Source organism: Triplophysa rosa, linkage group LG13 (genome assembly GCF_024868665.1).
Source record: "Triplophysa rosa linkage group LG13, Trosa_1v2, whole genome shotgun sequence".
NCBI classification, from domain to species: domain Eukaryota; kingdom Metazoa; phylum Chordata; class Actinopteri; order Cypriniformes; family Nemacheilidae; genus Triplophysa; species Triplophysa rosa.
Window position 1 is genome coordinate 18,544,641 of NC_079902.1, and position 26,816 is coordinate 18,571,456.

The 26,816-nt window shown below is 37.4% G+C and overlaps 1 protein-coding gene across 3 annotated transcripts in view; it reads right to left on the bottom strand.

Annotated features, from left to right (window-relative positions):
- The window catches only part of fstl5 (follistatin-like 5), a 119,061-nt gene that overhangs the window by 44,002 nt on the left and 48,243 nt on the right, over positions 1-26,816 (bottom strand). For all 3 annotated transcript variants that reach the window (XM_057349905.1, XM_057349903.1, XM_057349904.1), the window contains exons 5-6: positions 14,159-14,355; positions 11,389-11,509 (exon numbers count right to left, since the gene is read on the bottom strand). In XM_057349905.1, coding sequence (XP_057205888.1) covers positions 11,389-11,509; positions 14,159-14,355 — 318 coding nt within the window. The remainder of the gene's footprint in view (positions 1-11,388; positions 11,510-14,158; positions 14,356-26,816) is intronic.

Genomic DNA, 26,816 nt, shown 5'->3' on the forward strand with positions numbered 1-26,816 from the left:
TGTGCTGCTTAAAGTGCATGTCTCTTGATAGCATTACCTAGTTGTGAAATTAAGATTTTAATGACAGTACAAAATAACAGCTGTTATGAGCTTCCGAGTAGAAACACCAACCAAACACAAAGCGGTTTATTATTAAGGGCTCTAAAGCTATTTGACTTCACACGCAGGTTGAATATAATGACTCCACTGGCGTGCGGTCATAATCGGATAAATGTTCAAGGATTGAAAAAAATCCTATAGAGCTCTAACAGGTGCCAAAACTCCTCAGTCAATATAATTAATGAAAAGATCTCCACTTTTTGTCTTTCAGATGAGTCGTACTTCGACCTTTTGGGTTAACTAAAGCCGGCCGCTCAGAAAGCAGCCAGCGACCAGCCTTTAATCACAAGACATCACAAGAATCTCATTAAAACGAGGCAGTCGAGAAATTAACAACTTCGAAAACTTCCCACAATGCACCGCGCACATTCATCTTCATTGATTTGATCTCCCTTCCGTGATCACGTTAATAACATCTCAAATGATATTTTAGGTGTTTTAATTAAATTCATGCATAGAGACGCGCGCAAGTGGAAAACATAATCAGACCGAGACAAAACAAATGGGAACATGGGTTGGGATATCTGAAATGATTATGCAATTAAAGATTCGGGAAATTATAACCAGCTTGCGCGCAAGACAAACATGCCTCTCGTCTCACATACGGCAATTTCGCATTTCTGCACCGCGCTCTCATTTAAAATTCATTTAGCAAATTAGCCGGCGATGCCTCTTTTTCATTGTGTTGCCCTCCACTCGTACAACAAATAACAGAGGCGCAGTTTCTGCAACGCTAATTTAAGATGGTTTAGAGCGGTGCACTTTCTGTATTCATGAGTGATTGCAGTTATGGGGTAAAGTTTCAAGAACAAGAGATTAATATTCAGATGTTTAAAGGAAATCTAAATGATTATCATAATGAACTTTCCCTAACTCATAGGGTCAATACTGTGCAATACTGTGCAAACTAATAACTTTGACAAACTGTGACAGACAGTGTTTTCCTGTGCTGTAGACAAATCTATTTTTCCATATCACCAATATACCTAATGACCTGACACCTGTCAACCAATCATTTTGTAAGAATGCCGTCAGCCCCTGCCAAATGTCAGATGATGTCAAAAGATGATGAAAAAAACAACATGACGTTTCTATTCTTGGAACATCCTCGTTGATATTCCTCCTGTAATCTCATATTTTGACTTTATATGTACACTTGTTGAACACTTATGGCATGACTTAAGTAACCTACTTAGCTTCAGAAAAGTGTGATTAATTTATAATCACATAAAAACTGCTTGATAGAGAGCTGTTATTTACTACTATTATTTTAAAGGTCCAATGTGTATTTTTTTGGAGTATCTATTGACAGAAATGCTAAATAATATACATTACTGTCTTCAGAGGTGTATAAAGACCTTACATAATGAAGCGTTATGTTATTATTACCTTATGCTGGGTTCACAGCGAACGCAAACAATCGCGTTCCACGCTCTTTATTACTCACGGGAAAAGTTTGTTATTTTCGTGTGAGTGACGTGAAATTACAAATATTTTCAACCGCCGCGGAAGACGAGATTGACGCGCGTTCGCCGCAATCGCACCGCCCGATTCGCATCATTCTCACCGCCTGCCGCGAGTTCGCGTCTGTACGTGTCTTTGCATTGACGACTTTGTATGTAATTTACTCGCGCAAAACGCTTAATTCGCGTTTGGTGTGAACCCGGTGTTAGAATGAGCTATTTCTATCTACATACACCACGGGTCCCCTTGGTACTCGCATGGATTCGCTTTGTTGTTGCTACAGTAGCCCGCCCCAAACTGCTCTACCGAGCGCGTTTCGTAAATACTGTACGTTATCTCTTTCGGCAAAGAAGCGAAAATGTGATGGCATCTTAGTCCTGTGTCAGCCACCGAAGTGCTTCAAAAGGGAGGGGTGGAGTGAACCGTTGGTTGCAATTGCAACCTAACCACTAGATGCTGCTAAATGTCATACACTAAACCTTTAAGGCCATGCAACCAGTCAATGTTATGTTAGATCTTAAAAACAATCTACGAATCTAATAGATATTCAATACATTTAGGGGTGCAGCACATAAGTCTTGACTTTGCTCTTAAAGAAACCAAAAAAATCTCTAATACGACACAATGTATTTCAGCTCTTCCAAAGCCACACAATTGCTTTCTGTAAAAAACAGATAAAAAATAAAATACATTATATTCCCTTTCCCATAGCTCTCAAATCTGGTGCGACACATCCAAAGGCGGCTTTATATAATTGAACACAGGCGAATAATAAAATAAAAGGAGGTTAGAACAACCTGTAAGGCAATTTTATTCTTGGGCAAACTGTTTCTTTAAGTAATTGTCATTGGCAAAAATTAATCTAAAGGTTGACTAATAAAATTCTAAAGCCTGACTGCAGTAAACGCAGCACAGTTAAAAAAAGGCCTGGTGTATGTGTTTGTGTGTGTGAATTATACTCTGACACCATCTCCAGCATTCAGTAATATCCTCCCTAACCATTCTATTACACTCCTTTGTGTCTTAACAGATCTGTAAATTGCTCGAGAGCGAGCCACTGCGTTTTACAATTCCCTGCAGGATTGAACGGCACGTGGATGTTACAGAGCAAGAGATAGATGACGTTGTGTGTTTTTGTGTATGTGACACAGAAAAAAGTGAGTCAATAGCACGCTGAACAAAAATTAAACTGCAAGACAACACACTAACAACATTGTGATGTCATAACATATAATCCAGAGCCAACATTGGTGATGAATGAGGGTACAGTAAGAGGTTTTGCCCTCATTTAGAGCATGTGCAGCAGATACTCCCACAGGACAACAACATCCCTCACAGCAGCAGAATTAAATGTGAAGTGAACCTTTAATTCAGTTTAAGATTGTTCCCATTACAAAGCCGAGATGTTTCTGCTGCCAGAGAAACTAAAAAACAAAAACACTAAATCAAACGTGGAGAGAGAAAAACGCTGTTCACATAACAGCAGAATATGGTTGGCAGCCCTGGTTTAAAGATCATTTTTCAGATCGACTCTACCACTGAGAACCAGACACCTGAATCAGTTCTTGAACATGTGGTAAGTGCACTCGACTACACCTTGTGTTTTGTTATATGAACTTTTCTCCATCATTTATTCTTTCCGATGAATTAATGATTTGACTTTTACAAAAAATGTACACAACTTTTCAATACATTCAGTCTATCAAGTTTTCTTAATAAGTGATAGCATTCAAGGGTTAATATCACCACCTGGTAAATATTGCTAAATTCAGTAATAGATTTCGATCTATTATAAACATAAATTACGTAACATTCATAACAATTAAATAAAGCTACAATGCATATATCTTGCCTCTCTGTCACCATCTCTGATTTTTATGTAACAGCTCAATAACTGTTTTAAAAAGTTACAGATTTTTCAGATTTCAGCACACTTAAAGGTGCTGTGTGGAGATTGTAGCGGCATCTAGAGGTGAGGTTGTGAATTGCAACCAACCGCTCACTCCACCCCTCCCTTTCGAAGCCGAAGGAGATAATGTATTTACAAAATACGCTCTGTAAAGCAGTTTAATGCTACTGAAGAAACAACAAGGTGAATTCCATGAAAGGGGACCAGCGGAGTATGTAGACAGAAATAGCTCATTCTAAGGTATAAAAACATAACGCTTCATTATGTAAGGTCTTTATACACCTCTGAACACATAGCTAAATATATTATATTGCATTTATGTTAATAGATCCTCCTAAATATCACACACTGAATTTCAACTGCGCTATGAGAAACAACAAGAAACAGCAGGACCCCAATGGCCATCTATTACTTATGGTGATCCTTTCCAACAAGCAGCGATGAGGTTAAAGGGGTGATGTGACACGGCTAAAACGAATATTATTGTTTGTTTTAAATGTAATGCAATGTGTATACACGATTTAACGTTCAAAAACGCTGTATTTTCCACATACCGTGCTTGTTCGTATCTCCTCTTTGCCCCGCCTCTCTGAAACACGCAGATTTTTAACAAAGCTCATCGCTCTGAAAAGCGAGGTGTGCTATGATTGGCCAGTTAACCAGTGCGTAGTGATTGGTCAAATACCAAAAAGATTGGTCAAAAAGCGTGTGACGGAAATGTAACGCCTCTTACCATGTTTGGAACATCAGGTTCCCAAGCAATTGTACTGACAGGTACGCCCACCTTACTTGCGAATACATTTGGGCGGTTTTAGTCAAATCATACCACCAACTGACGTAGATCTGTGGGGGTGTGGTTACACGAGGCGTTTCAGGCACGTCTGGGTGAGCATTCGCTTTTAGATAGAATGCATCTTTTGTTCCGACACTTCAATTTTTGCAATTTTACGTGTCTTATACATGCATGGGCAACTTATAACACACCCAAGACACAGAATAACACATGCTCGCATATGACCCCTTTAAATGTCTTCAGTCATCCACCCATCCAAATCCCATTCGCCTCTCCTCCGGCCATCCACTAGTGCCTTTACGAGCCTGTAAGTTCTCTCTGAAAGCCGCAGACTCTTTTACAGGTGCAGTGCGACGAAGGCTGTTGAAATAAAACCTTTACCGTGACCCAATCAAGAAGCTAAAGAAAAGAAAAGCTAACTTCACCACCCGTGAAAAACTCAATCTGCATGGCAGTCATCAGCGGGGAACCCCTGAGACATGCTTGTATTAGCATGCCATCCTGGTACACACTTTTAATTGGGCTAATTCTCGCATTCAAGAGGGAGCATGCAAGAGAAAAGTCGAGGGATAGACTCTTGGTTAAATTTGATAAATCAAAGTGTATTTCACAGCGTATTACAGAGCTGCGAATCAGTTTTTCTTTTGCTCCCTCGCTCTAATTTCCCACCTTCCTCTTTTCACACATCCCATATGGCAATCTTTAAAAGCCTGTATTGCTTTTTACTGAAGTCAATTTTGTTTCAAGTGAGGCCCTGTTTCTTATCACACAATTCTCCGCTGCCAATGATATTGAGCGGCTCCTGTATTCTTGTGTGTGCGGTTGTCTGTTTAGCAGACAGGGCAGGTGGATTGACATTTTCTCTGGAGGCATATCAGCTCTGACAGATAAAGCAACGGCATTGTGGGCCGGCGTGGCGCTAAGTAATTGCCTTCTGACTCCACTGGGAGATGTAAATAGTTCGGAGCATGAAGCATACAGATATGCCGTCTGAACACACTGATCATGACACAGGTCCATACAGATGCACCAAACAGCATGAAGGATTACAAGGGTCACACGAAGAAGAAACGACTAAAAGTCTTCAAAATGAGCCATTCTGCCAATCTGTTTATTCACAATGTAAGTTGAAGTCAATTTTAATGTAGGCCTACTTGCTTAATAACTTATTTTTAACAAAAACATACATATTACAGCTTTATTAATATGATTATTTAATTTTTTTAATAATATTAAATATTTAAATGCCATATGAAAAAATATTCTATTCATAAGTACAAGTATAATATGGTGTAATATTTTTTTTATGGTGTGAAAAAAAACTGTTAATAATATATTGTTTCATATTATATATATATATATATATATAAGGGAGATTTGTGTTAATTTTTTTATTTTGCTGTCACACCATAGGACACATATTTGTCAACTGCCCATAAGTTGGACCGGTTTGAGTTGTAGACCAGCGGTGTGAGGACAAGGAGAGTAAAGTGAGGACATTTTGGCCGGTCCTCACTTCCAGAGACCCCTTTAAAGGGCTGTTTGAGGGTGAAGACTTAGTTTTAGGGTTTAGGTTATAATACACTCAATGCACGGAGTGCTGCCTACGTATTTCTGTTAAAATCTCAGGGGGCGGGAAAGCTTCCGGGTTGTATTCACCCATAGCAAATGTGCTTTACCAGCGCTCGTTTTGGGGGGAATTAACGTGTAATATAGATAAGTGAAATACATCGTATTGTTAAAATACTATATATTAAACACGTAACTACGGTGCTATACGGTGCTATACTACAAAACTTTAGTTTAGTCATGACCTGCAGCGTTTAAATACACACGTGACTGTGGTTCCGTCAGGCATGTTTGTGTCCCGTTTTATGAAGCTTCACAGAGATTTAATAATGTTCCGAGCATGGATTTACTTTATTACACGTAAGGATTTAAACCTTAACTGGTACTACAGTTTGTTGTCATCACGTTAAGAGTGCAGATGTGATTGAGCCACAGCACGTCAGCTACTGAAGATCATATGGTCTATTGGTGAAAGCGCTAGCGTTAGCTAATGCTAAAGAATAAACGTAACACTGTGGATACATTAATTTGGTTTTATTTGTACAAATTGTAATGTTAATAAAAATAACGTAAATATATACTTAGACATTAATGTACTGTACATATTTGTTTATGTACGTAATATGCATTATATGTGCTTGTGCAGTCATCCATATCTTAGTTCTTAGTGTGTACTTTTTTGTGTGTAACTATTTATTTATGTATTAATGTACATAAAGCTTGTATATAATAACTGATACAGAGAAATTGTCTGGTAAAATGCAAATACAAAAACTATTAAATACGTCAAACAAATGCTTTTGATTTAAATAAGGTTTCATATTGGAATATTGTAAAGTAAAATATTTAAAATGATTCAAATGAATGGACTATATGAAATTCTCACAATACACAGTAAAAATGCTCACTACTATTTCAAAAGATGTCCCTGTTCTTAAGCGTTTCTCATATTTCTTGTGGTTAACAGTACTACTTTGTCTGTGATCTTTGGAAAACTTCACAAAATTATTAAAACAATAAATTGAAGCTTTAGGTCACAGCTATCCTTTGGTGTGTCCTGCTCCTAAATTTTGTGTCTTCTCTGACTTCATCATAATTCTGAAACATGTCGTCCTCTCCCTGATCTCCTGTCATCTGATTCTGACTGGGAGCTGAGAAAATACATATAGCCTAATATTAATGATTTGAAAATCACACTCGTAACATAACAATGGGAGGTAAGTGAGAAAGTTATAATTTATTTTAAAAAATCAATGTCATCAACTTAAGGTGAATTGTGTAACACAGCAAATTAAAAACCGATTCAGTATTTAAACAATATACATTTTATGAGCCAAGCGATGTCTGTTTCTTTACAGCAAACCTGCATATTAGAGCCATACGACAGATGTGTCTTACCGGGAACTGTGTTATTGATATCTGGTCAGAATCATACAAATTTGTTGTTTAAAGGTAAAGATATTTAAGAGCTGAAAATCATTGATAAACTCTGTGTAAAGATGATGTCATTCAGTGTTATCCAGCCTTAACGTTACGTGTTACATGCTAATAGCAATAGCATCCAAGCTGTCCATGTGTTTTTAAACGTAGTTTGAAGTACTTCTCCATTTTAATTGACGGGGGGCAGCTGACAGTCTCACAACGCTGACGAACATTGTTTATTGTAATCCGGCAAACTTTGTGCAAGCAGCGAGTACAAATATTAATCTTCTCCTCTGTCATGTTCACAGCTCTAGGTAGAGATGAATAGCTTCCCTTGGGGCAGCGGATGTGTTTTTGCCCCCTGAGTGTAAACGCGGAAGTGGCCGTGCATTGAGTGCATTAGGTTTAGATTAGGTTTAGGGTAAGGGTTAGGGTCAGGCATGTAGTTCTGATGGTTAGGGTAACGGATTGCATTGCGTCAATGTATGTCCTCATAAAGATAGCTGCACAAACGTGTGTGTGTGCGTGCATGTGCGCATATAAAATATACAAGTATAAAAGTCTTCACACATCTGTAGATCACAGTTTTCTCAGATACAGATGAATGCATGCTATGACAACATGCTGATTCTATCTACATTAATGAAGAGTCATTAAAAGCATCCATTTAAAACTAAAGCGTAGACTTCAGAAACTGATTAAATTGATGCTAAATGCTAGGCATTAACAGTCTTGTTTCTCACCACATTCGCACAGCTTGCGAGGTTTACGCATCATGAGATCTGATCCTGATGGAAAAACATGATGATACATTAATTGTCATAACGTTATAAAGGAACCATGTTTTCAGCTTTAAAAGATTGAGCTACTCTAAACCCAGACTAGAAATGGAAATGGTCCCAAGGGCCAGAAACAATGGCCAGACACACTTAGCATGTCTCAAAAGCCTTTTTTATAGAACATGTGAGCATTGCTGCCATACACAACAGTCACAGATAAAAGGCCGTGAAGAAGCAAAAGAGCATCTTTTGGTAATGTAGTTGCAATGTGATAGTTCACCCAAAAAGGAAGATTCTTTCATCATTTACTCACTCTCATGTCATTCCGACCCTGTATGACTTTCTTCTGCAGAACACAAAAGAAAATATTTTGAAGAACGTTGGTACCCAAATAACATTGACTTCCCTTGTTTATAGACACAAAACCACTGAGACATTTCTCAAAATATCTTCATATAAAGTCATACAGGTTTTGATAAAAAAATGATGACATGGGTGACATAAGACACCTCACTAAATTCCTCTTTCTTTCAGAATATCTAACACTCCGTCTTTCTCTGGGGAGACCAGACACTCTCCAAACCCAAACTGGCCTCTTTCATGCTTTCATGGCCTGTCACCCTCCATCAGGACTGAGATCCAAACCCATGTGATAAATTCCCTGAGCAACAACAAACAACGTCAACGCTGACAAATTCTGTTCACTCACACATCTGTAAATCCCATCAGAGTCTAACTATTCCATAAAACTAAAGTTTACTAAACCTGTCAGTCCAGCTTGTAGCCTACTAAAGTGAACCAACGCCATTACACTAAAGTGCTACATATAACCCAAAAATTGTGAGACACTAAAATAAAAAATGAAGCCAAAATTCTCGATGTGTCCAAGCACAAAAGTGAGTTATTAAGCTGAATTAAAATCACTTATGAGTTCAACAAACATCTTTTGAAAGCTTTGACAATAAATAATGTTGTTTACTATTTAATCTCACCCACTGCAATATCTACAGACACAGCCAAAGCAAATGTCAGATTGAATGATTGAGAACCAAGCCGCTTGACTTCTGATTTATACGTGGATTTAACAGGATTAATGTAAGCCAAGTATAGCAGAGGACTGAACTTCTTGATAAAATGGATTCGGACAGACTTCCATGCGATGGAAAAAGCAGCTTATATCTAAAGGGAAATTACACACAGCAGATCAAACAAATTAAAGGGACAGTGACAAAATCTGTCATAAATTTCTTTGTTACGATGAACACAGAGAAAGATATTTGGAAGAATGCTTGTAACCAAACAGTTCTCGGCCACCATCGACTACCATAGTAGGAAAACATACAATGGTAATCAAAAGTGCCCCAGACCGGTTTGCTTTCCTACATTCTTCAAAATATCTTCTTTTGTGTTCGACAGAACAAAGACATTTATAAAGCAACTTTTCCTACTGTGGTAGTCAATGGTGGCCAAGAACTGTTTGGTTACAAGCATTTTTCCAAATATGTTTATCGGAACAAAGAAATTTGGAACAAATCTTTACTCACTCGAGGGTGAGTAAATAAAAACAGAATTTTTATTTTTGGGCGAACTGTTCCTTTGACACATGCGCTTGTTTATTCTCACACACATCTCTAGCACTCAAGAAACAAGCACGCACCATTTTAAAAGCAGCATTAAAAACAAAAAACATTTATTGAAAGAGGAACTGACTGAAAAAGTGTGTGACGGAGCTCTCCGAGGACATCTGACAAAACGTCTTCTTATCTTTTTGTTTTCAAGTTGAAAAGAACAACAAAAGTAGCGCTGCATTTTTCCGGTTTGCCTGTAGGGCTGTTCCAGCTTCCCCCAGACTCCCGCTGTGATCGGCAGAAGGGCACGGGGGCAGACAGAGGCAGCGATTTCCATTCCGAAACCTTCCTTTCCCTGTCTGAAAAGCTGCTTTATGTTCAGAAGCCTGGTGTGTATCGGAGGGAATCTCACAAAAGCGCTTTACGCATTATTGTCCCTTTTTTAAACCCTCTGCACCACACAATTTGTGTTCCATTTAAATGTCTCCATCCTTGGAGAATGTCAGTGGAAATTGAGTTAAATTGAAATGTCAGAGGAAGATGAGACTAAAAAGGAAAATGAGAAAGAGCGGCACGCTGAATGATGGTGTAAAGGTGGGAACATTTTGATATTTGCCTCATTCAGCCTCAGAGAGTTTCTTAAACGCTTTTCAAGATTTGTGCAACATTGTCATATCCATGTATTAGGAATTTGTATTTCATCAATGTAAGACTTTCATTTATATTTGTTACTTTCATTTATTTACTATTAGGTTAGAAATTTATAACAATCTTTCTACAAAAAGCATAGAAATACTCAACAAAAACAGGCACTTAGACAAAAACGTCTTTTATAAGCTTACCCGGCATTGATAATCCATGTGGGTTGGTCGTTCATCTTTCCAGGCTCACACAGATTCTCTGTAACTAATGTTACTTGCATCTTAAACTGTGAAGTTAATGAGTGTTTCTCAGTTTCTCCTCAGTAAATCTGTTAATGAGGAAAATCTGACCCAGGTCGTCACTGTTCAGTGACTTATTGAAAAATATCAGTGTAGATTTTAATTAGAGTTTAATTAAAATCTAACCACCGCATTTTTTTCCATTACATAGTGTGTCCATAGTCCAAACCAGTGACAACCAAGCAGCCTCTTTCACGTTCCTATTAAAAATTCTGGAACCGAAGGACGTTCCACTTGTTGTTAGCTTGCGGTCTAAACAAAATAGGACTGCAAAATAACGCAAAGAAAATAAACAAATATACAGAGTGACCAATATAGTTCACAAACCAATGAGTGTATATCATTCACAAATCCTCAAAAACTAGTTCATAACAGTCTAATGAATCACTTCTTTTTGATTCACTTCTACCTTCACTGCTATTTCTACCTGTAAACATACCTTTGAGTACTGTGCTTATTGCTGGCTCTTAATATTAAAGCCTCCGTTATTTGTATGTCGCTTTGGATAAAGCTGTCTGTTAAATGAATAAATGTAAATGAATCACTCACCGACTGAATAGTTACAAATTCCTTTAGAAACCAATGCCAGAAAGAATCTATTCTTCTTCCATTGCAAATGAAGAATATGTAAATGCCATGAAATTAAAACAACTCATGCCTGTAACCAGAAATGAAAGCAATTTTTTTCTATGATTTTCCATCGTGGACGGCACAGAGAGAAGTGTCACAGCTACTAAATGCTCATGCGGTCCTGACAGTGCTGATCATGCAGCTGTGATGTAGTTTGATCTCTCCTCGGCGTTAAACATGTTCACGTGTTAACCGTCCTTCCATCAAAACTCACCGAAGGCAGCGTAGAACTCGTCTTTAGTGAGGTGTTCATCATCATTGACGTCATTGTATTTGAACAGATCGAACAGCGTGCACTCGGATGTTGTCCTGCTTAGACCTTCCTGCTTGATGACCTGCATAAATAAATAAATCAAATAAACCTACATAAATAAACAAATAAATCCTCCTTATATTTTGTTGATAAGCTTTGCATTCATTAATGTTTTTTTTGTAGAAATTTCTCACAAGGCAAATTAGGCAGAGGGCAACATGGACAAGTTTTGTGACATGCTCTTACCAACCATGAAGGAAAGTATTGTCCAGATTACATATATACTGTACAGGATCACTAACAATAAGAATAAAAATATTGTGTTGGGCTGTGACTTGATGTTTCATATTTTGTCAAATCTGGGTGGTGAAGCAAAACAAGTTTACTTGTGTGCAAGTCAAAAACTATAAATGATTAAAATGAGATTCCCATCTGCATCTGATATTGTGATTCCTGTCTGCTGGCAAGCATCTGGAACAAAGCAGGATTTTCATAACAGTTTTATGCTGAAAGACATTAGGGATTACAGCAAATGTTGTAGAGCACATTTATCTATGCCACAAATATTGGATGGTAATTACAGCTAGTGAGAAAATCTTAAGGGAATGGTGATGATGAATGTTAAGGGTTAGATTCACTGTGGATTACTTATAAGATTTATACAATATATGAGGTGTGAAGAATCATAATCAACCTTTCGCTATAAAAAAACTGCTGGTATTGTTTAAAATAATCAATAATGAAAGCATATATAAATATATTGTGATGCTTAATACAGATGCTGATCTTGTGCATCCTGTTCTTGGAGTTGATTTTAGGATATTGCTATTTCCAGAATGCTTTGACATACCTGGCTTTAATCCTGTCATTTCAGTATCTTCTTTCTCTAATCCTCTTATAGAAACTTTTCTTAACAGCTCAGAAACCCACATATGTCGACCTTACTCTGACCTCTGTAGCTATGCATTGTTGCTAAGTACAAACAAACAAGTGAGAAAACTTTCAGACACACAGGCACAAAATGTTGCTTGTTGCGTTTACGTTTTTACATCACAAGCTGACAGATTTTAGATTACCAAACCTTTCCATCATCCTTATGCCGCATCCTACAGAAAATGCTAGCAACATTTTATTCATAAGTTCTGCCTCCCAATTCACAAACCAATCCCATTTTGATTGGTTAAAAGACTAACTTTAGAATCATCACCAATGTGATCATGACATTAATTGTGGAAGTCTGAAAAATAATAAAAGTTGAATTTGGAAATCTTGTATCTGTCCAATGCGGACAACAGAGAATGGTGGCATGTAAGGAGGCTTACGTGTAATCTAAAGATTAACGGAAAAAAAAAGGTTACTGTTTTGACATCTTATTTTGGAACGTGTCTGTTTGATTATGTATGGCATGAGAAAGGTTGTTCTTGTTTTAAAAAAAAAGTAATAAATCCGCAAGGTTCATGGTATGCACAAAGATCATTACAGGTGTAGCAGAAGACCTGCTTGAACAGAATACTGATCTAGTTTAACTGCTTTATTACAGCAGAATGTTTGGGTTTTGCTGCGCTGTATTTCAGTGTATGCTACCCATCCTCGATCACCTTTCGACCCGCACACCTTCATGTCAAAAGGCAAACTTCTGTATTCAAAGACGGTCCAAAGTTTTTACTTTTACCTTGTCTTCGTTCTGCCATGCATGCAAAGAGATGCATTCATCTTCCACAGAGAATGAAGAAATATGTAAATGACATGAAAATATAGCACAATGAAATTGAAATGGCTCATGCCTGTAACTGAGAGTGAAAGTGCGTTCAGAGTTTTCTCGCTGGAGAAATATGAATAAATTCATATTTTGTTCATTTTTCTGTGTGCCGTATCTCTATGGACAGGTGTAATCTTTCTGCCGCAGGACAAGATAAAGCACAGCTGACCTGGGATCAGCATATGAGTGAGTTATTAAGAAAGAGACAAGCTCGCAGCCTCATTTGGCATTTCAAATGAATACAGTAAAACGTTGAAAAAGATCCCCAGCCATACTCAGTTTATTTAAATGTAATAAAATATTTTGTATAATTGATTTTGTACACAAGCAAACCAACACAGATATACAGATACTAGCCCGGTCACCATTTATCACCAATCCTAAATCAAGTTGGTTTGAGAGAAAAAGTGTGCACACTAGAGTTGTTTTCTTGTTCTGAGAAGATTGTGAACACATAAACTCCTATACCCCTTGTTTATTATATGATTTATCTATTTTTTATGTGTGGATAATTTGCTATACTCCAACAGCCCAATACGTAAGGATTTTTGGGACGGTAGTTTTCTCTGCCAAATTTCACTGATTTCACACAAATATGACTGTAAAAAAGAAAATTGTGCAACTTTTTGGTATACTATATTACAGTTATGCTTATTGAAAAGTAATTTTAAGTTAAATAAAACCATGTCAACGACAATGTTCAAATCACAACAATAGAAATCTTTTCATTTCAAGTCATATACTGTAAACGCAAATGTTATGAACTAACTAAAAATGTAATCGAGTAATTGAGAAAACTTCTCCAAGTGACCTAAAATATTCTAAAAGTGGCCCTGAGGCACCCCTACGGTTTACTCCTGTCATTTGTCTCTTCTATGTGAAAATTGGTCGGCAATTTAAAAGTAACATAAAGATGTTTCATTATGAGGAAACCGACGTCAATTTCAACATTACACGGGTTTAAAAACGTACCTGTGAGAGCTCACTGCTGTCAACTCGTCCATTACCATCTGCGTCAAAGCGCTTGAACATCATGTCCACCAGACGCTTCCTAGTCGCCATATCTTTCTCGTGGCTACCATGGTTACCGGGGGTCAAGTACCTTTGAGCGTGCAAGTCCAACATCTTGTTCTTCAATTTTTTATAATCTCCCAGACGACAGTTATCATCTGTAAAGAGTGAAGGAGAAACAGTGGTGAGACCTGTGTATGTGGAATAGAACTGGTTCCATAACATTACTTATTTATCAACACTGTGCCAATACTGTATGGAGCTCTACCACAAGTGGTCGTGCGATACGAATCCAATAATTGTACAGAAAGACTTGGAAAGTGTTCCCTGGGAATTAAACTTGCAACATTAATGTTGCTAGAGCCTTAAAATCAAGAAAGAGAAGTTGCTGTGGATGTAGAATTTGTACGACCATATGTGACCCTGGACAACAAAACCAGCCTTAAAGGTCAATATTTCGAAATTGAGATTTTTTTCTGAAAGCTGAATAAATAGCTTTCTATTGATACACGGTTTGTTAGGATACAATATTGGCTGAGATATAACTATTTCAAACTCTGGAATCCGAGGGCGCAAAAAGGTGCTGTAGCAGGCTAAGACGTAACAGGTTTGTTTTAACGCTCTCTAATGGTTTACCACTGTAATGACGTTCTGAAGAGTAGAAGAACCTGAAAGCAGAAATTCTAAGCTTTACATAGATACCCAACTTGAGTGGGTAATTCCCAAAGAGCAGACAGCAGCGAGTAAAGTTGGTAGGTGTGTTTACTGGCCATTTTTGTTCGTGATTTTGCTGGATCCACACACAAGAATAAAGATTTAATATATTTACGGTAGGAAAAAAATATTTTCATGCAACTTGATCTTTAATTAATATCCTAATATTTTTTGGCATAAAAGAAAACTCGATATATGATGTATTTTTTGCCTATTATTACAAATGTTCCTGTATTACCTAAGAAGTATTAAAAAGGTTTTGTAGTCCAGGGTCACATAGGGTATTTTATTTGCATGATATTACTGTACATTTAGATGTCAGTATACAATACAATCCAAGAAACAAAAACATGTCATCCATGTCATCATGTTTTGATAAAAACTTTTGAAACAAAATTCAGTGAATCGTGAACTGGCAAATGACTTATTATTACATAATTATTACAATTTTACCCAAACTTTGTTTTTTAAATTCAAGATAAAAATAACTTTCAAATCAAGTTCATGCATTTCTCACAAGCAAAAAAGGAATGTGATGTTTGAATGCCACAAAATGATCAAAAAAAGACTTGTGTGCATCATAGTTCAGTATTTACAAAAACTACATTCTCTGTCACACACTAAGGATTTCTGGACTGAGAGAGCCATTCTTTATTCATTTGTTTACACGGTCATACTGTAGTTTGAATACTAATATGATATATGTGACCCTGGACCACAAAACCAGTCATAAGGGTCAATTGAAATTAAGATTTACACATCTGAAACCTCAATAAATAAGCTATTTGAATATCTGGAATCTGCAAAAAAATAAAAATATTGAGGAAAATATTGATCGTTATTTAATATCCTAATTATTTTTTGGCATAAAAGAAAACTCTATCATTTTGACCCATGTATTGTTGGATATTGCTACAAATCCACCCGTGCTACATATGACTGGTTTTGTGGTCCAGGGTCACAAATAATATACTGTACAATATGCAGTATCCTAATATACTTTGTGTGACTAGTCTATGTGTGGAGGTAAGTGTACACAGAAGGATAAAATACAGTTTTATGTTTCTCGGAGGTAAAAAACATTTAGGGTACATTAGGCCCGCATTGCACCCTCGGATCTGATTTCTGCCCTCTCAGTTTCATTTTAGTATTTATGGCAAAGTTTTCGTCGTTGTGTTCTATAGGTAACAGGATGATATGGTATGCGCCTCTGCTTGCAAATTACAAAGTTTAGATGAGTAATCGCACTAAAAGATGATTGGACAGGGTAAACGGGTTGTCCTATTGGCTGGTTATCCCTCTGTGCTGCCTGCGTGCATCCCCCGTCCGCGATTCTTGCTCCGTTCAGTTTTTTGTAATTCTTTGTCATTAAAATGTGTTGTTTATATACTATGCAACACGTGCGCTCAATATTATAAGAAAGCGTTTGCAAAGAAACTGGTTATTGTAGTGCTAGCACAAGAGCAGTTCAATATGCCGAATATCATCTACTCGCTGTTTTCAAGACTCTTGAGGACAAGTTTTATTGTTGCACAACGCAGAAGGGACGATAGAGCAGTTATACTTTACTTACATACTGTCAGGGCTGGGAAGGTTACTTTTAAAATGTATTTCACTACAGATTACAAAATACATGCTTTAAAAAGTAATTTGAAACGTATTTAGTTAGATTACACAAGTTCTGTAACTTAATCTAAATACTTTAGAATACTTTGGAATACTGATAAGGTACGTAACACAAAGGGATCACCAAACAGAGTTTTCCTGTGCATTTTATTTTAAACAACATTAGTTTCCCACAATACATCTTAAAGCAAAAAAGCACACAATCTTAGAGAAAAGAAAAGGAAAAATGCTGATGCTCAAAAAGGCAGCACAATGCATTAAGAGGTGGGGTGTGTAAACCTTTTTGAATTGGAGGCAAAATGTACTTATTTTGTCTTCTGGGAAACATGTGGTTATACATGCTTAATGTGAAGGGCAGAACTACATGAAAAAATAAAAACAAAATAAAAAAATCTTTACACGTCATCCTGTTTAAACATTTTCACCCCCTTCTCTGAATGCATTGTGTTTCATGGAAACTTGTTTCTATCACTAAATAAAAAATAAAATTTAGTTTTTTCAGAATTGCGAGATTTAAACTCACAGTTGCAAGTTATGAAATCAGAATTGCATGAAAAACTCGGAACGAGATCTCACAATTGTGTAGTAAGTTTATTTCATGCAATTATGACTTTATAACTTTATAACAATTCTCAATTTTTTCTTCAATTCTGAGAAAAAAGTCAGTGTTTTTTCTCTCATTGGACTGACAGATGCAATTGTGAGTGTATATCTCTCACAATTCTAAGAAAATAAATCAGATTTGTGAGATAAAAGAACTCTGAGATAAAAAGTCGCAATTACCTAAACAAATTACTTAAATAAGGGACTCGCAAAACATGAAACCAGTCGTTGATCATTCAGGTAACCACAGACATTAAAGATTCAAGGGTATGTCAATTTTTTTATTTGGCAATTTGTATAAATTGGCTCAAATTGTGTAATGGAGTATATGAAAACATCTATTGCGTTAAATAGCTTATTCAGAACAGTACTAAATAAAATGAACATGCAATTTCTATGAACCCAGATCCCTCTTATTTTGTTAAAATTAGTCCAAATTTGCATATTCTGCGAGGGGCATGAAAATGAGCAGAACTGTAGTTTGGGATGCTTTTGCAGCATGTCAGAGTCAGAGAATCACCGATTGCTGTTTACATTAATTGACCGTTACAGTTAATATAAAGTTTAAATGAAATAAATGCCATTGAAATTCCAAGTAATCACTTTGGTAATCTAAAATACTTTTCGGATTTAACTGTAATTTGATTACCACCATTTAAAAAGTAACTGTAATGAAATACAGTTACTCAAATTTTGTATTTTAAATATGTAACTAAGTTTCATGTATTTCGTTACTCCCCAGCCCTGCATACTGTACATATGTCTTGCATTTTGGAATATGAATAAAATGGGTTTATAATTTTAGCTGTTGAACATGCAAGAAAGCGAAACCCAGACCAGACAGCCTGCCGAGACAACGTTACAGAAAACACTTGTGGAGTGCTTCCTACGCTGACCTGGTAGCTGTTGCTTTTTTACGTAAACATTTTGAAAGTGAAAAGACTTATCTTTTAAATGTCTAAATTTACTTGGTCTGTTTGTCCGTTTGCATATAGAGTGTATTAGGAAGCGCTATAAAAATACGTCTTACAAAAGTCCTATCTCTGTATTGTTGGTTTAAGGTTATGCCCCCTTAAGAATTTACCATGCCTCCCCGTCATTTTATCCTGCAGCCGGGCCTGATGTGATAATAAAACCTGTGAGTTTGGTAAGAGCATTGCGTTAACAACGCAAGGTTGTGGGTTCGATCCCAGGGATTGCACATACCTATGTATAAATGTATAGGATAAAGCAATGTAAGTTGCTTTGGATAAAAGCGTCTGCCAAATGCATAAATCTAATGTAAATGTAATTCTTTCAACTGTGAATGACAAAAGAATGACAAAGATCCACGCTGCATTACAGTGCTGATGGGCTGCAAAAGAAATGTTCAGTGTTACACAAACAAAGCAAACGAGAACCAACCCATTACATTCCTCTATCAATCACTTCAGAGAAAATGTGGCTAGAAAAAATGTCTAGAAATTCACGTCAAAATGCATTTGACAATATTGGAGATGTTTCTCTCATCATACAACTCAGGTGGTAACTGTGGCATCCTATGAAAATGTTGATGTTGTTTTTGGATCGTAAGCGAATGATAATAAAAGGCAAAAGATATAAAAGCAGGCAAGATTCTCAATTCTCAGATTCTCAGATTTCTAAATACTAATTTCAATGACAGATGTCAAGAAAGTCACAGTTCCACATAACTAACACATACTGCAGTGTGTTTGTCTGAGATATATAAACATATCTGTCTGAGTTTGTATGTGCACGTTTTTCATCCGCAGCTCAGAGCACATCACAAAATGGCCTCTACTTTGACAAGCAACAGCGGCAGGAAAGCTTCCTTCCTTGGAAATGGCAAAATGAATAAAAGATAAATGGCTGTCTACCATCTACTTTGCCCAGGGGAAATGAAGGTCAATGGCGTCAAACCTGCATGTGCTTCTGCATGTGTGTGCGGCACACGGCACATTAGCATTTACATTTTTGGAATGGCGGCAATCTGTGAAAGGTCCCCTTCCAAATCTGCTGTCATTCAAATCCCTAAGGTATACGGTATAAGTCAGAAGAAAGAACCGAGGGGCTTCTGTCTTACTTCAGCTTGTACAGACGTGGAACATTCATATTGCATCATTGACCTTGAAGATTCCAAGCAATGTTTCCTCTAAGCCATGATGTTTATCCTGTGCAGTAGGACTAGAGGTTTCTAGAATCTGTGTTAAACATAACGGGCAGCGTTTCAACTGGAGTCCATCTGCTTGTGTTTTTGTATGAAAGTGAAGCTGCGAGAAACCCTTTGTGTGGAAATCACAGTGCTGATTAATTCGCAAGAACACGTGCCAAGCGATGCCGAGATCTCGAGTTCATAGTGGCACATGGCGGTAAAGGGAATTGAAAAATCATTAATGCTTCCCAGTAGGTCAAGTTTGGGCTAGTTAACATGACCCATGCTAATTTTAAAAAGCATCCTTCTCAAGCGCAGCTACGCATTCTGATGATGAAGTACATTCTGCAAATAAATCACAATTACAAAAGTGAACATTTTCATTCTCTTAAAGGCTCCAGATAGTTGGTAATGAAACTTTTGGGACTGCGCACGTTCTTGTGACACCATCAGCAAATCGGTGCTTCAGCAGCCGACATTGAGATTAATGACAGTGTGAGCAAACAGTGTTCTTCAGGTATTACAGACCTCCTTTCTGTTCCCAAAGACAAGGCAATGTTGTCTTGTTTTACTGGGATCTTATTATAACAAAAACTCCTGACAAAATATATGAAGGGATCTTACAAAATGAGAAAGTCATTTTTTTCTAGGAAACTCTTTACAAGACACTGTTTCAAAGGAGCTTTACAAAAAACATGCTTTCATGTTTTCGACAGGCAAAGGCAACCGTCGCAAAGAAACCTCATGAGATGAGGTAGTGAAGGAAACAACCTTGAGAGAAGCAAGACTCAGCCCATCCTCCTCTGGCATCACAATGAATGTACAGTTAACATGAAAAATATAAACTGCATTAAGTGTGGAAACTAAGGGTCTGTTTAATAGAAAAACATTTTTTTTCTCATTAAGAGCGAAAACTTGATCAAACACTGCTTCAATGATCTCTCTGTGAATTCAGAGCTCTCCAAACTTCTCCCACAGAGAAGCACATGTGCGACGTTCTGCAATGACCTTCCTGCTTTATTTGTTCAAACTTCATCCCTCAAAAGGCTTCTTATAGGCAAAAGCTATTAAACATATATCCGTCCTTCAATATACCGAGACGTCCAGAAGGTCACTGATAATGGACCCATCATTGGAAAGGACATGCAATTGTTTCTCATCTCAGTAAACATGTGGGTGCCGGAGGTAATGGCACTTAGACCATGTCTAACAAGAACCCAGATTTATCCTGTGTGTTCCTGCATAGCTTAAGGCGAGGCGGCGTAGAGCATGTGCGGCTGATGGTTGTGACCGGAGGTGCGGCAGCTAGAGGCGTGCAGCGGCTGGTTGCCAATCCTGATGGGAATTCTGCTCATTACATTGCTTAGCAAAAGTCAAGAGCTGTGACAAACACGTCTTTGATGGGAAATTCAAGGCACGTGGTCAGAGATGAGCGTTGGGCTGGGCAAAACAGACTGAGGCTGTCCACAGTTAATTATTATGGACTGGTGGTAGAATCGTTTACGAAATGGGATGCTAAGAAATTAGGTCACAGCTAAACAAATACAATCACGTGTTTTGTAGAAGCATTTAAAATTGATTACTGTATATTATATACTTTATACATATGCCTATATACACACACATATATTCATATATATATATATATACACACACACATACACATATAAACATATATTGTACACACATCATTACACCTAATACATACATACACATGCGCACACGCACACACACACACACACACACACACATACAGTATATATATATATATATATATATATACAGTATACCTATCATATTTATGCATTATATATACTGTATATGCATGTTAATTTCAAACAGAGATGGCGATAAAGAGGCAAATATTAAAGATTGCACTATAAAAAATGATTTGTTGTTTTTTGTTGTTTCAACTTAAAAAATAAGTTACCTGGTTGCCTTAAAATTTTAAGTTAGTGCAACTTAAAAATATTAGTCAACACAACGAGTTTGCAACAAATTTATTAAGTGAACTAATATTTTTAAGTTGAACTAACTTAAAATTTTAAGGCAACCAGGTAACTTATTTTTTAAGTTGAAACAACAAAAAACAACAAATCATTTTTTACAGTCTGGAGCTTTTTAAAGATTTTGTTCGATTTAAGTTTAATTTAAACTTAGATACTTCCCATCACTGGTCATGTACTGCGCAATCATTAATCCTTTGACTACACACAATATATCTACATTAATTTAAATGATGTCTTTATTAAAAGGGCTGGCAGTTTAAACGCTTCTAAATCTGCGCAGCTTCATGGCAAACCTGTTCTCCATCAGCTTGTACCTGAAAAGCCTTTGACTACATGCCAAAGCCTCTTAAAAGTATTCAGAATAGCGCTATACTTTGACAAGCACTACACAAATGCAGTGTGCAGCACAAAGACATTTACTAGCCACGAAACCATTCCCAAGCGACCTGCGTGATTTACTTTGAAACAAAGCATGACACGTACAGGCAGCCCAGAGGAATGACACAGAGAGAAAGCGGGCTTGAACTCTCTGCTTTGAACCCGTTCGAACTAAATCCATCGGCTTTCACATTTCCATGCCTGAATCACGTCCATATGTATGGGAACATGATTTATTGATTCCCAACCAAATAAAAAAACACATCTATATTCAGATGAAATGAAATCCAAAAGTGGTTTTACAATCTAGTGGCACTAATGAAAACAATACAGACGCCTATTTTCAAAATGACAGAGTCTAAGATCATTCAGATAATGATTAAGAAATATTAAATCTGTGTCACATGTATTAAAAATGCTGTCAAAGTTTTTTTTAATGCTAAAGATAAAATGTCCCTTCTGCCTGACAGATATGAAATAGGTGTCCTGAGAAATCATACCTGTCACTGTGACAGCTCCAGGCTTTGTAAGCTGCCAAAAAATAGAGACAGATCACAAAACTTGAACTCGAAAAAAAATCTTTGCCTATCACTCATTTTTTGTGCATTTGGATTTGCTAACATGTCTTTGGTGGGCGGACTTTTGAAGGTTGAAATGGTGGTATTTAACGAAAGTCTGAAATCATTTATGGCACATTTAATGATAAATTAAAGATTTATAACCCGACCTTACTTTCTTCATGACCTTAACTGTATTTTTGATTCATTCATGATTCAAATTCATTACTAAAGATCTCTATTTTGCAATCAACCCATATCACTGTCAGTCAGCACAGGCCTATGCATTTGTCCCAAAATATAATCTACAAGAGAGCACACGTCACTCCTCTCTTCACTAAGTTACATTGGCTCCCTATAGCCGCTCGAATCAACTTCAAAACTCTGCTCTTGGCCTACAAGACCACCACTGATTTGGCACCCCCATATCTTCACTCGCTAATGCAGATTTATATACCCGCCAGATCCCTTTGCTCTCCAAACGAACAATGTCTTGTGGTGCCATCCCAAAAAGGTAAAACATCTCTCTCATGTACCTTCTCGGGATCGGTTCCACATTTGTGGAATGATCTGCCCGCTGCTACAAGATCAACAGATTCTGTAGCCATCTTTAAGTATCGTCTGAAAAGACATCTCTTCCGTCAACACCTGACTGATCATATACTCTGTATACTGTGGTAGGCTATATGAGACCAATTTTCTTTTATTGCACTTATGCTTTTTGTTGTCCTTATGTTGTTCCAATTGCTTCCATTGTTTCCCTCATCTGTAAGTCGCTTTGGATAAAAGCATCTGCTAAATGACTAAATGTAAATGTAAATGTACACCTAAACTATCAATGTTAGCTTGAAGTCTTCAGTTGTGCTTGTAATGGTCATATTTTTAAAAGCGTTATCTGATTACATAGCAAATGGTTTACATAGGAAATATTGGCAATATATATTAAATAGCTATAGCAATATATTACATAGCAAATGTTGGCAATACATCACCTAAATAAGACCCAATGGTGTGAAGATGTAGTGTTTGCCACTGCTATGGTCTGCAATCACATGGAAACGGATGATTCATGATATGACAGCCAAGCAACTTTTCACTCTCGCAAATGCATTTTGAAACTGGTTGCTGAGTTTTGTTTTTGAAACACCTTTAGTTCGACAACTTCCAACTTTAATGAGGCCAGATGTCACTATTTGCAAAAAGCATTTTTAAACGTAGACATGTAACAAATGTAACATTTTTAAGCATTGTCAACACTCTCGTAATGGCACTTTGGGTTTGCGTCACCTGACGTCAGCGCATAGGACCAAAAATGCAAACCCAACTAATAAACCAGCTCAACAGTGTAGACAAAGCACGAAACAATCCATCGCTCCCTAACTCTGAGTCTCTCTCTTTGTTCTGCACATTTTGTACAGAATAACCCTTCGATATTTTATATCAGTCTGTCGTATGGCTGCCCCGTGAGCCGGCCTGATCAGTAAAACAGCAATAGATCAGGCTCTCAGTGCACTCGCTGTTCTCAAAGTACATTGTTCTAAATGCTCTATACATCAAACACTCACCCTGCAAAGTCTGCAGCTCATTCTGAGGTCAATGACGCCCGTCTTTAAGGGCACAGGGCCAGTTGCCCCGCTGTCAAGTTCCGGCACTGAAGAAATGGACGCCCGAGAGCGCTGGGCCGTAAAGTCTGCTCTCTCTCTTTCTCTCGCCTGACCACCTACAACACCTCGCTGGAGAATTTCACAGGCAGTGCATTCAATAACAATCTACCTGCCGCTGGATATCCATACGAGCAGTTTCAATGACAAATTTACAACTGGCTAGCAGCCTATTATTCAGGTTCTCCTGGTGCGATGCGCTACTCGAACGGTTTGCATATGTTTTGTCCCTTTTCCTGTTATTCATTCTCCTCACCTTCATTGTGTTTTGTCTCTAGGTCTCAGCAGGAGAGCTTTATTCCCTACATAAAGTAAGTCATCGTTCCTGACTGTCTACCTTCCGTTTCACCTTTAATTTGATTTCCACGCTCTCTTTTCTCCTGTCGCATGTTCTTTCTCGTCTCTTCTCCTTCCTCTGTCCTTTTATCTGTGATTTCTCACTTTTGCAGACGTCGGTGAAGCTTTGAGGAGCTCATTACCTGCCGGCAGACGAGGCTGTGGCTTTTCTTCAGGCTGGGGTGACAGTGACATTAAAACAGCTCAGGGTCTTATTATTACTTTTCTAAAACAGAACAATATCCTTTTGCTTTCTCTCCCTCTCTCTATCTCTGTGAGATATAACAGGTTTCTTTAAATAAGCAGCATAGGGTTACACTTTATTTTACAGTGCCCGTGTTACAGTGTAATTATACATTTAAGTACTGAGTAATAAAAAGCAACTACATGTACTTACTATAGGGTTAGGGTTAGGATTAGGGTTTGGGTCAGGGTTAGTTACATGTAATTATGCATAATTTATATTAAATACTATAGTAAATACATGTAACATGCGTAACAAGGGCACCGTAAAATAAAGTGTTACCCAGCATAGGAATAAATCAGCTCAATGTTCCCGTGTGTGACATTCTCTTTAATTTAAGAAGACGGTTAAAAGTTTTACTTGTGATTTCATGAAGCGTCGAATAGGACGTATGGTCAAAAATGAAAAGTGATATGATAAACAGTTCATGACTACACAGTTTTATTGTTTAGGAGGCGTGCAAAACCTACAAACAAGCAAGAAATGCCAAAGTTCTGTGCAGTAAGTCATGTTTTGCAAATGCTTTACTGCCAAGAAAGCCGATATAATCTCCTGAAATTCTTCTCATTATTTTATCATTTGAATATTGGAATTTTGCCATACAAGATTTCTGGTATAATTTATTTTTAGTCTTCATTTAAACAGAAAACTCTCGGTGTGCAGTTCACAACTGTTTCTGGTAAAATGTGTATTATCTCCTATCTTCCTGTGTCATTGCATTGCACTTCATTTCAATAGAAACTCTATAGCCAAATTGTTTTCAAATATGCAACTGTGTGAATAAAGTGAAGCTTTGCATTCACAATGCACATTGTAGGTCAAACGTGACCTGAGATAGATTCCAATAGAAACCTGCAGGATTTTGTGCTTTAAAGTTACAGTTCACCCAAAAATAAAAATTCTGGAATCATTTACTCACCCAAACCTTTTTTCCTCCGCAGAACACAAAAGAAGATATTTTGAAGAATGTTGGTAACCAAACAACAGCGGTGCCCATTCACTTCTATTGTATGGACACAAAACCAATGCAAGTTAATGGGTAACGCCATTGTTCGGTTACCAACATTCTTCAAAATATCTTCTTTTGAGTTCTGTGGAAGAAAAAAGTCATACTAAGTTTAAAATGACACAAGTTTGAAATGACAAGAGGAAAAGTAAATGACCTCAATCTCAAATCCATACTGCCATTTTTATTTTAATTCGATAAATTAAGCAACCCTAGTGTCAATTACTATTTAGTCCAACCTGAGGCTAAGCAAAGCCAGTGGGAGTGGCATAAGTTGCTAAACCCGCCAAACATACTTACTGGTTGGCACGGTGCGGACAGACTTTGACCTGCAGAGCGAGTGCGAGTCTGACAGGGGCATCTCGTCAAAAAGAAAAATATTTTGGCAGAGCTCGGGCGAATTGGCCACCCTGAGGGCTGGTGACAGAAAGCGGTGGATATGAGAGGAGGACAGAGAGACACATATCTTCAGGCTCCGTCTCGCTTTCTCTCTGTCCGTGTTTCTGTGTGGGGCTGTCTTTAAGGTGACGGTATCAGATAATTTGATGGAGCCACTGTTGTAGTCATGTGTGCTGTTGACAGATGATACGCAGGAGAACAGAGGCTATAAGAGATATATCCCCCGATAGCATCAGTAGACGGTGGGGAAACAAGAGAGAGTGAGACAGAAAGACCCTCAGCTGTATTTAGAATGTATTTATGACAGCTGGAGGGAAAATCAAGCACCCTGGTCATGTAAGTTTAGTCGATGGAGGGAAAAAAACTTTATGAGGAATTGTGGTGAAAAGCTATGAGAACAAACTGACTGGCTTTCAGTACCACACAGAAAAACAAATGGACTGAAAGGCTCAGGTTATGTAACACGCCAGTGTTCAGGTGCAATTTATTAGGGATCATTTTGATATTACTTAAAATTGTAATTAAAGACAATTCAACCAATAATTAATTTAAAGGGATCGTTCACTTAAAAATACAAATTCTGTTATGATTTATTTACTCTCATGTCAATCAAAAGCTGTATTTGCACTTTATTCTGTCGTACACAAAAGATATTTTGAGAACATTTTCATTGGTTTTGTGTTCATAAAATTGAAATCAATGTGTCCAGATTGTTTGGTTACCAGCGTTCGTCAAAATATTTTCTTTTGTGTTCTGCACAAAAAAAGAAAGTCATACAGGTTTGGAATGACACAAGGGTGAATAACTGATGAACGAATTTTCGTTTTGTCCCTGTAATTCCATATTTTAGGGATTTCGATACATGAACAAAAAAGTACACACACAAACCGGTTTAAGCACACGTAAAAAGTGCACACACAAACATACTAACTCA